General features: G+C 46.7%; 1 protein-coding gene and 1 non-coding gene across 3 annotated transcripts; both read left to right on the plus strand.

The window, feature by feature from the left end:
- Positions 1 to 4,034: 4,034 nt before the first annotated feature.
- LOC115108301 (elongation factor 2b) lies at positions 4,035 to 10,030 on the plus strand. Of its 2 annotated transcripts, XM_029632463.2 has the most exons (13): positions 4,035 to 4,139; positions 5,372 to 5,586; positions 5,692 to 5,873; positions 6,143 to 6,354; positions 6,576 to 6,754; positions 6,883 to 6,988; positions 7,249 to 7,501; positions 7,593 to 7,788; positions 7,963 to 8,329; positions 8,406 to 8,759; positions 8,954 to 9,136; positions 9,403 to 9,535; positions 9,679 to 10,030. In XM_029632463.2, the coding sequence occupies exons 1-13, from the start codon at positions 4,137 to 4,139 to the stop codon at positions 9,870 to 9,872; spliced, it is 2,577 nt and encodes an 858-aa protein (XP_029488323.1). In that variant the 5' UTR covers positions 4,035 to 4,136; the 3' UTR covers positions 9,873 to 10,030. The 2 variants fall into 2 exon arrangements, with proteins under 2 accessions (XP_029488323.1, XP_029488324.1); XM_029632464.2 differs by lacking the exons at positions 4,035 to 4,139; positions 5,372 to 5,586 and adding an exon at positions 5,990 to 6,039 and having other exon boundaries at positions 5,807 to 5,873.
- Positions 7,089 to 7,156, plus strand: LOC115108810 (small nucleolar RNA SNORD37). Its single transcript, XR_003860400.1, has one exon. It is a non-coding gene; the product is annotated as a small nucleolar RNA SNORD37 (small nucleolar RNA).
- Positions 10,031 to 10,300: the final 270 nt, after the last annotated feature.

Consider the following 10,300-nt stretch of genomic DNA (forward strand, 5'->3'; position numbering starts at 1 on the left):
AGCCAGTCAAGACTCTCTCGATGGCGTAGCTGTAGAACTTGAGGATCCGAGGGCCCATACCAAATCTTTTCAGCCTCCTGAGGGGGAGGAGGTGCTGTCATGCCCTCTTCATAACTGTGCTGGTGTGTGTGGACCCTGTTCAGTCCTTAGTGGTGTGGACGCCAAGGAACTTGAAGCTCTCAACCCGCTACACTTCAGCCCTGTTGATGTGGATGGGGGTGCGCTCTCCCCTCTTTCTCCTGTTGTCCACGATCAGCTCCTTGGTCTTACTGATGTTGAAGGAGAGGTTGTTGTCATGGCCCCACACTGTCAAGTCTCTGACCTCCTCCCTGTAGGCTGTCTCATCGCCGTCGGTGATCAGGCCTACCACCTTCATGTTGTCAACAAACTTGATGATGGTGTTGGAGTTGTGGGTGATCACGCAGTTGTGGGTGAATAGGGAGTACAAGAGGGGACTAAGCACACACCATTGAGGGGCCCCCCTATTGAGGGTCAGCGTGGCGGAGGTGTTGTTGCCTACCCTCACCACCTGGGGCAGTCCCGTTAGGAAGTCCAGTTATAGAGGCAGGAGTTCAGTCCCAGGGTCCCCAGCTTGGTAATGAGTTTGGAGGAGACTGTGGTGTTGAACACTGAGCTGTAGTCTATGAACAGAATTATCACAGTTATTTCCCCTTTAGGAGGTGGGAGAGGGAAGTATGAAGTGTAATTGAGATTGCGTCCTCTGTGGACCTGTTGGGGTGGTATGCAAATTTGAGTGAATACACTGAATCCATAACAAAATCGTAAGGGTTTTCGATCGATGTTGTTACGTGGGAGATCTGTTTGAAGTCTCTATTAAAATTGTGGATGTGTTGGATGAGGTGGCGTCGCAGAGAATAACGAGAAGTGGGCTTATTTTGCTTTCTGTGTGTCTCTATGGAACAGAAGGTGCGTGCTCCGTGTCTCAAGACGATGTCAGAATGGAATGCGTCGTGTGGATCTTCCAAGCAGGGCGCATACCAAGGGTGTTATCTTTGGGGTGGCGCTAGAAGCAAATGCAAAGGAAGCCCACTCCATCCATTCTATTGTTTTTTTGATGAAGAGTCTCTTCCTTCTCACGTGTATTTGGGTTACATGAGATTCCCTGGGAGAGCCTTTGTGCCCAAACCCATACAGTGTGATAAATGTAAATGATTTGGTCATGTGTCAAGTGGATTTAGATGGGAGGGGTATTATATGCCGGCTGAGCCTAAATGCTGCAATTGTGGTGGTGAACATGCAGCCAAATTTCTGAAGTGTCCTGTTCCAGTGAAGGAGACAGAGGTGGCAAGAATAAGGGCTGTCCAGCATGTCTCCTATCCAGAGGCCTTGAGAACAGTGGAACAAAGGTGTGAAGTTTAAGAAGTTGTGGTAGTAGGAGTAGAGGCACAAAATGATATTCATTGTCAACAGAGGGATCCTGACATGTTGCATGTTAAGAATGTGGGCTTTGTAGCGTTTCTTACTTTGGTTGTCAATGCAAAAGGAGAGGAAATAGGAGAAAATAGGCATTATTGTGAGTGTGGCTGAGCGTTTTTGGGGACTCTGGGATTTTTTTTGCATTACAAGGAATCCTGTCGATAAATGCTCCCTCCTCATAGGCACCAGAGCCTGGGTTTGAATGGGGTTTGAATGTGACTGAAGGAGTGGGATGGTTGTTTGATTTTTGTATTTTGTATTATGTTGCCCCTCCCTTCCCGCAATGGAATATTTTTTGTTTCAGTTCACCGTACAGTAGGTGGCGGCAATACACCAATAGGTGTAGTCGGTCATAAAACTTTAAAGAAGAAGAAGAAGAAGAATGTAATATCTGGCCTACCAAGTCAGGTCAGGTCGGGTAAGAGCGGATGTGGAAATCCGGAATGTCCCAAGGACACCAGATAGAGAACATCAAGATGAAGCAGCTGCTTTACAAGTGGGATGCACTGTTGAGCACTACATCCCGAGGGGATCATGCTGATTGTACAGAGATTGTGGCAACCTGTTAAATGGCGTCTTGAGAAGGCAAGAACAAGATGCATGTCAGGAGAAGTGCAGTATTATCATAAGGAGACATATATTTGGAACACGGAGGAGGAATGGAGGGAAAAGAGAGGCAGAGGAGGTCTAAGAGAGAGAGAGAGAGGGAGGAAGAGGGTGGGCTTGAGTCGGTTAAAAATGGAGGGAAAAAGGGAGATGGTTTGTTAATTAAAGAAGAATGGTAGAAAGTGTAAGCAGAGTGAGTTGAAGACAGGAGGAGAAATGGAAGTGAATGAATGTGAATTATCGGAGCTGGTAGGTGTGTTGAAGTTCTTGGAGCCCGAAGCTTGCAATGAAGGTCTGGATGAAGATGAGTCTGTGGCTGATCCATGTGTGGTTTCAGGGTGGGTGAAAACAGAGTAGGGTGCTGTGGAATCGGTGAGGGTAACCAGAAGTGGTCTTGTGTGAATTCTTTGTGTTTTTGCTGGTCAGAAGGAGCAGGCGCTCCGCGTTAAACGAATGGGGGCAAGAGATATGAATTGTTTTGCTCTCAAGAAAAGGGTGCCATTGAAAGGAGTGATTACTGGGGTTGGGGTAAATGTGAAGTTGACCAACTGAAGGAGAAGATTCCCGGTGTTTGTGATGCTGTCGTTTGGTGCGACGCAGACAGGTTGATGAGAGTGGTGAAACAGAAGAGTCGTTGTTTTGATGTTGAGTCTTGCCCAACAAAGTGATGTTAGGATCTATAAATGATCCTGTACAAGCTTTTATGCCGACTACATTACATTGTTACAGGTGTCAAGCTTATGGGGATGTAGCAGCAGTGTGTAGGAGGGAGGTTTCTAAGTGTGAGAAGTGCACAGAAGGGCATGAGACAAAGGAATGTGTAGCATTCGGGAAAGTAGTGGTATGTGTTACTTGTAGGGGTGCCCATGGGGCTGAGGATCAGAAATGTCAGAGCGAGAGAGGCAAGTTGAGGTTTCCAGGGTTAGAGTAGTGCAGAAGGTGTCGTATGCTGAGGCAGTGAAGAAAGTAGAGGAAGATGGTTCAAGGGTGGGGGATCCTGAGAGGAGTGGTGTGAGTAGTAGATCTGTACCAATACAGAGGGATAAGTCAATATGTTTCAGTAAGATTGGATTTTTAGCATTTATAGCAATGGTTATCAACTGTACTGCAGGTATAGAATATAAGTTGCAGAAATGTGTGCTGGTGGCAGACGAGGAGTTACAGAAGAGCTACAGAGTGTGATACATAAAAATAAAAAAAACATTTAACTAGGCAAGTCAGTTAAGAACAAATTCTTATTTACAATGATGGCCTACCCCGGCCAATTGTGTGCCGCCCTATGGGACTCCCAATCATGGCCGGATGTGATGCAGCCTGGATTCAAACCAGGGACTGCAGTGATGCCTCTTGCACTGAGATGCAGTGCCTTAGACCGGTGCGCCACTCGGGGGCCCAAGGTGATGTTAGGATATATAAGTTATCCTCTACAAGCTTTTATGTCGAATGCATTACGTTGTTACAGGTGTCAAGCTTATGGGTGGTGGTGTCCTGTCCTTTCAGGCTGTTGGCCTGAAGTAGGACTAAATAAATGTGAAAGATAAACAAAACACCACCCTACTCTATTTTTATTTTATTTGTTAGTGAGTGTTAGATGGTAGGATATTTGTTCACTTGTTTTTTTCAAGCAAAGTATAAGGGAGTTATATACTCCAGTCTAGTAGGCGGAGGTAATGCAACATTTATTGGATGCCAACCACCGTCAAACCTCATCGAAGAAGAAAAGCGGATGTGTACAACAGTCAGCAGTCTATTTTTGCACCTAGGTGTGGCGCACAAGCGATTACTCTTTGCTTGATGTCTGGCTGTTGATTCGGCCTAATTTCGTAGCAGTATAAATATTTCGTCAAAGCTTGCAGGCCCACCAGCGTAAAATGCTAGCTACAAATGTTAAGCAGAGAAGTTGTCTCAAAAAGCCAAAGTACCTCGCTTTGTACAGAGCGTGTCACGGTACGTCGTCACGAAGCACGCCAGCAGTATAAAACCGTTCCTGTTGACGTAACCCAGTCTCTTCCCTGCCTATGCCCTCGTGAGGTGGGCAGTGTCATATCGTGTGTCTTCGTTTCCATTAAGCGAATCCACAACCATCCGTCAAAATGGTGAGTTAGCTAGTTCGTTTATTTTGGGGAATAGTGTGATCGTGGTATGTGCTTCTTCAGTGTATGACTTTTAAGTATATAGTTTGTTGAAACTAGGATGATCGTATGCGGTGACTTGGGTTTGGAACAATATGGCAACCATTTTTTTTTTTTTTTTTTACAAAAAATTGGTGAACAAACCTCTTCCCGCACAGCAGTGCCGAAACCAAAATTAAAATCATCCCATGTCAAAGAGACCACCTGTACCTGCCATGCCCTTCCAGTTAGGTTCTAGCATCTAACTAGGTGTCTATGCCATGCCGGCCAGTCTCGTATTGTTCCCTTGGCGGTCGATTGTCATGTAGCTTACATTGCAATATTGGCCACGTCGAATTGTCCTAACTATCTTTTAGTTACGTTAAAGTTATTTGTCCCATACGTAAACGGTGTCAACTCATTAGTTAACCGGCTAACGTTATGTTGAGGTTATGTTGACCGACGGTCGTAACTAGTTGTACACGTGGCCTATTCGCCTAGGCTGCGCTGTCTGAGCGCTTGTCTTGATCATGATGGTTGTGATCGAATTGAAGTCTGCTGTTTGCAGTGACTGAACAGCTGATGTTTTAACGTTATCTAGTTAGTGCACTACCTACTCTGTGCTATTAAATGCAGGTGTAGTTAGCTAGCTGACTTTTTATATATTTATGTTAACTGTATCGAGGCTTAACGTTGCTAGCTACTGTACTTTTGTCAGGTTACATAGCGTTTTCTAGTCAAATGTCCGACCTTGGGCTCAATGCCATCCTGTATGCACCATGATTTACCTCAGTTTGGCCGTTTTCGATTGCCTGGCATTGAAATACTAAAAGCGTGACGCCAGCTAATAAAGTCTTGTCGGCTAACGGGCGAGCACGCTCATGATTGTTTGCCTGCCAGGTCCGCATTGGCAATTCAATTGCATCAGCTTTCAGTGCCTCACATCTGCCATAATGGTACTGTGTTGTGCATTCCACAGTTTATAACGAGAATTAGCAATTATACCTTTGTTACACCTCCTAGCTACATTATTACAGTATAATATATTAAGTCCCCAAATCTAGAAGAGTTTGATGTCCTTATGGTCATGTGGAAGGGGGGAAAAAGTACTATAGTGAAACACAAGGCTGGTTATACTACTCAATATTTGGGACTTATACCGTTTTAACAATGTGGAAGGACAAGGGAGACTAGACTAATAGACCATTTTCCCATAGGTGAACTTTACCGTAGACCAAATCCGTGCCATCATGGACAAGAAGTCCAACATCCGTAACATGTCTGTGATTGCGCACGTCGACCATGGTAAGTCCACCCTGACAGACTCGCTGGTGTCGAAGGCTGGTATCATCGCAGGTTCACGCGCCGGAGAGACCCGCTTCACCGACACACGAAAAGACGAGCAGGAGCGCTGCATTACCATCAAGTCAACGTGAGTGTCCACTAGGGTACTTGTGCACATTTTCCCTGACTGGCCAGAAGTAGGAGTGATGCTTCCTACTATTGTAGACTAAGAACACAATGTCCTTCCCTGCAGCGCCATCTCAATGTACTACGAGCTCTCTGAGAACGACATGGCCTTCATCAAGCAGTGCAAAGATGGTGTTGGGTTTCTCATCAATCTGATTGACTCTCCAGGCCACGTTGACTTTTCCTCTGAGGTCACAGCCGCTCTCCGTGTCACTGACGGGGCCCTGGTTGTTGTGGACTGCGTGTCAGGTAAGAAAGCGGACTAGCGCCCTAGTTATATCTGACACAATTATGCTTTGATTTCTGTAATAGAAAAACATATGGCGTGTTCTATAATTTGTGAACAAGTATTTCTTTATTTTCAGACATCTGTCATACAGGATGTCATATTGATGCTAGGTTCCGTGATTATGAGGTATATTACAAAAAGGAGAAGGAGCCAGTCAACCAAACAAACCAATCCATTTGTTTTCAACATTTTCCGAACTCACTATTTGCTCTTGTCCTTCCATGCCCAGGTGTGTGTGTGCAGACCGAGACTGTGCTCAGGCAGGCCATTGCAGAGCGTATCAAGCCTGTGCTGATGATGAATAAGATGGACCGGGCCCTGCTGGAGCTGCAGCTGGAGCCAGAGGATCTGTTCCAGACCTTCCAGCGCATCGTGGAGAATGTGAACGTCATCATCGCCACCTACGGAGAGGATGAGGGTGGTCCCATGGGCTCCATCATGGTAAGCAACTTGTTTTGGCTGTGTAGTGCATTGCCAGAAATGGTTTAATATCACTTGTGAAGTTGTCATTATTCCAGTTCTGTTTTGCACCCAATGGCAACACTGCAGTTTGCATGAATATTGAAAGCAGTTCTCTGTAAATAGAATACTAGCTGCTCGGTATCAGCCTGACCCACGTAGTGAACAAAGGTGCGGTCAAACTAATGACTATTGTTTCACAGATTGACCCAGTCATTGGAACTGTTGGCTTTGGGTCCGGACTTCACGGATGGGCCTTCACCCTGAAGCAGTTTGCTGAGATGTACGTGATGAAGTTTGCTGCCAAGGGTGATGCCCAACTAGGACCAGCAGAGCGCTGCAAGAAGGTGGAGGACATGATGAAGAAGCTGTGGGGTGAAAGGTGAGGACTACTTACTGTCCACCTTGTAGTCAGCTGCCACATTTTCCAGAACTGGCTACTGACTAAGATTGTCTGGTACATGTCACGTTTGCCGTGTAGTTAAATGGTGAGACTTTCTTCCACTGCAGGTTTTTTGACCCAGCCACTGGCAAGTTCAGCAAGTCGGCCACCGGACCTGATGGAAAGAAGCTCCCGCGTACGTTTTCTCAGCTTGTGCTGGACCCCATCTTCAAGGTGAGTGGGGACATGACTTTCAATGTTTTCAGTTTGGTCAGGTGGAAGATACATTTCTGGTGTGTATCTGACCAGGAAAGCTGTTTAAAGCTTTATGCATATAAGTGATGACATAAACATTCTTCACTTTGACCTGATTGTCCAGTGATGATAAGCTTCAGTCTGACATGCATGGTGAAGGCTATAGTTACCTCTCCCCATATGATCTCATCTGTATTTTGTTGTCCACCCATTAAGTTTTACTGCTGTTTCTGTTATAGGTTTTCGATGCCGTCATGAACTTCAAGAAAGAGGAGACGGCCAAGCTGATTGAGAAGCTGGACATCAAGCTGGACAATGAGGACAAGGAGAAGGAGGGGAAGCCCCTGCTGAAGGCTGTGATGCGTCGCTGGTTGCCAGCCGGAGAGGCCCTGCTCCAGATGATCACCATCCACCTGCCCTCCCCCGTCACCGCCCAGAAGTACCGCTGTGAGCTGCTTTATGAAGGACCTGGTGACGATGAAGCTGCCATGGGTAAGACTACTGCCTTGGTCTCGTTTCCTTCATCTGGAGAAATGGAAGGTACTGTATACCGGTCTATGTTAACCCAACAGTTTCACCTTAGGTATCAAGAACTGTGACCCCAAGGCTCCTTTGATGATGTACATCTCCAAGATGGTGCCCACCACCGACAAGGGTCGCTTCTACGCCTTTGGCCGTGTCTTCTCCGGCTGCGTGTCCTCTGGCCAGAAGGTGCGCATTATGGGACCAAACTTCACCCCTGGAAAGAAGGAGGACCTCTACCTCAAACCAATTCAGAGGTTGGTACACTTCCAATGACCATACTTTGTTTGTCTTGCGCAATCTATGAAGGACATGTAAGTCGTTTGTGACCATGCAGTGTGCCCAAGGTGCATTCAAGACTAACATCGTAGATGCTGTATAAACTCTTGCCCAGTATTGATCTATTGACTGACTTTCCCTTTCCTCATTAGGACCATTCTGATGATGGGACGTTACATTGAACCTATCGAGGACGTGCCATGCGGGAACATTGTTGGGCTGGTTGGAGTGGACCAGTACCTGGTGAAGACCGGTACCATCACTACCTTTGAGCAGGCCCATAACATGAGGGTGATGAAGTTCAGCGTCAGCCCTGTGGTGAGGGTGGCTGTCGAGGCCAAGAACCCTGCTGATCTGCCCAAGCTGGTGGAGGGCCTGAAGCGTCTGGCCAAGTCTGACCCCATGGTGCAGTGTATCATCGAGGAGTCTGGAGAGCACATCATCGCTGGAGCTGGCGAGCTGCATCTGGAGATCTGCCTGAAGGATCTGGAGGAGGACCATGCCTGCATTCCACTGAAGGTACACTAGTCCTCCATGCCTCTACAATGGTGTCGCAGTACAGGCAGTATTTAATAAACATCCCTCTCCCCCTCAGAAATCAGACCCGGTGGTTTCCTACAGAGAGACTGTGTCCGAGGAGTCTGACCAGATGTGCCTATCCAAGTCCCCAAACAAACACAACCGTCTGTATATGAAGGCCCGTCCCTTCCCTGACGGCCTGGCTGAGGACATCGAGAAGGGCGACGTCAGCGCCAGACAGGAACTGAAGGTCCGTGCCCGTTTCCTGGCCGACAAGTACGAGTGGGATGTGTCTGAGGCCCGTAAGATCTGGTGCTTCGGCCCTGATGGTACCGGCCCCAACCTGCTGATGGACGTGACCAAGGGAGTCCAGTACCTGAACGAGATCAAGGACAGCGTGGTGGCCGGCTTCCAGTGGGCCGTTAAGGAGGTGCGCAATATTTATGGATGGACTTTTTCCTTAGGCAGAATTTGTCTGTGACTTTAAAACCGCATACCAATTTTCAAAGATGCAGCATTATATTGTGTTGCGGAAAACAAAAAGGGTAGTTTTCAAAGTGAGGATGTTCATTTGTCACGCAACCTAAAGTACTTGATTCAATATCTTAAATATTTTGTTTCCAGGGTGCCCTGTGTGAAGAGAACATGCGTGCTGTCCGCTTTGACGTCCATGATGTGACCCTCCACACAGATGCTATCCACCGTGGTGGGGGTCAGATCATTCCCACAGCCCGCCGAGTGTTGTATGCCTGCCAACTTACAGCCCAGCCAAGACTCATGGAGCCTGTCTACCTGGTGGAGATTCAGGTAGGCTTACAATTCACAATGCCCGTTGAATATTTAATTTCAATAAGGAAAAGGTCTATGATGAGAAATCATGCACCACGCTGAACAAGTGATGGATAAACCCATAAACCACAATATCTGAGACCTGAATGTACAAATGAGCTTGCAACTAGAGGCTAATGGAAGTTGACTAGAAAATGCTACAATTATAGAACCTTGAACTGCACAGTTTTTGCATGCATACCTGTTGGCATTAACCATAGTTTTCACCTCGTTTTTCCCTGCAGTGTCCTGAGCAGGTGGTAGGAGGCATCTACGGTGTGTTGAACCGGAAGCGCGGTCACGTGTTCGAGGAGTCCCAGGTCATGGGGACCCCCATGTTCATCGTCAAGGCTTACCTACCTGTCAACGAGTCTTTCGGTGAGCAACTCGCCAACTGCTGTCCACTTTGACCTTCTTCACATATGCATTTACCAGGGCTATATGATTCCCTGTTGTAGGAAATCTGCAGCCCTTCTGTATGTGTAAAACCTTGTATGCTAATACCTGTGTTCTTGCTCCAGGTTTCACAGCTGACCTGCGTTCCAACACTGGTGGCCAAGCCTTCCCCCAGTGTGTGTTTGACCACTGGCAGATCCTCCAGGGAGATCCACAGGACTCTACCACCAAAATCTCTCAGATTGTGGCTGACACCCGTAAACGTAAGGGGCTCAAGGAGGGCATTCCTGCATTGGACAACTACCTGGACAAATTGTAAAAGGCTACCCTCTCATTCCCCTGCCTCATTTCCACCCCCTTCCAATACAGAGGAACAGGACTGTACAGATCACCATGAGCACTAACATTTGCCAAAAGAATAGTCAAGACCTTGTCAAGAATTTATGAATTGTAAACCATATTAAAATGGAAAATAAACTTGTGGTTGGGCTTTCATTGGGAAAGGGTGGGGGAAGTTCGTCCTTACCGGTAACACGCCAGTGAAACAACTGGATCAATATTAACGTTTCATATACTAGTTCTCATTTTATTGGACTTTGTTCATACAACATGCCCTGTCCCTCATTTCAATTTGAAATGGTTCTGAAAATGCCTAACAGCTTAATCAATCTTTAAAGCCTGTTAGTGGACCTGACATCCTTAACATGCATGCTTTGGCAAACCCATTATATTGTGACAGACTTGTTT

This window comes from Oncorhynchus nerka, linkage group LG24, assembly GCF_034236695.1.
Source record: "Oncorhynchus nerka isolate Pitt River linkage group LG24, Oner_Uvic_2.0, whole genome shotgun sequence".
Taxonomy (NCBI): Eukaryota; Metazoa; Chordata; class Actinopteri; order Salmoniformes; family Salmonidae; genus Oncorhynchus; species Oncorhynchus nerka.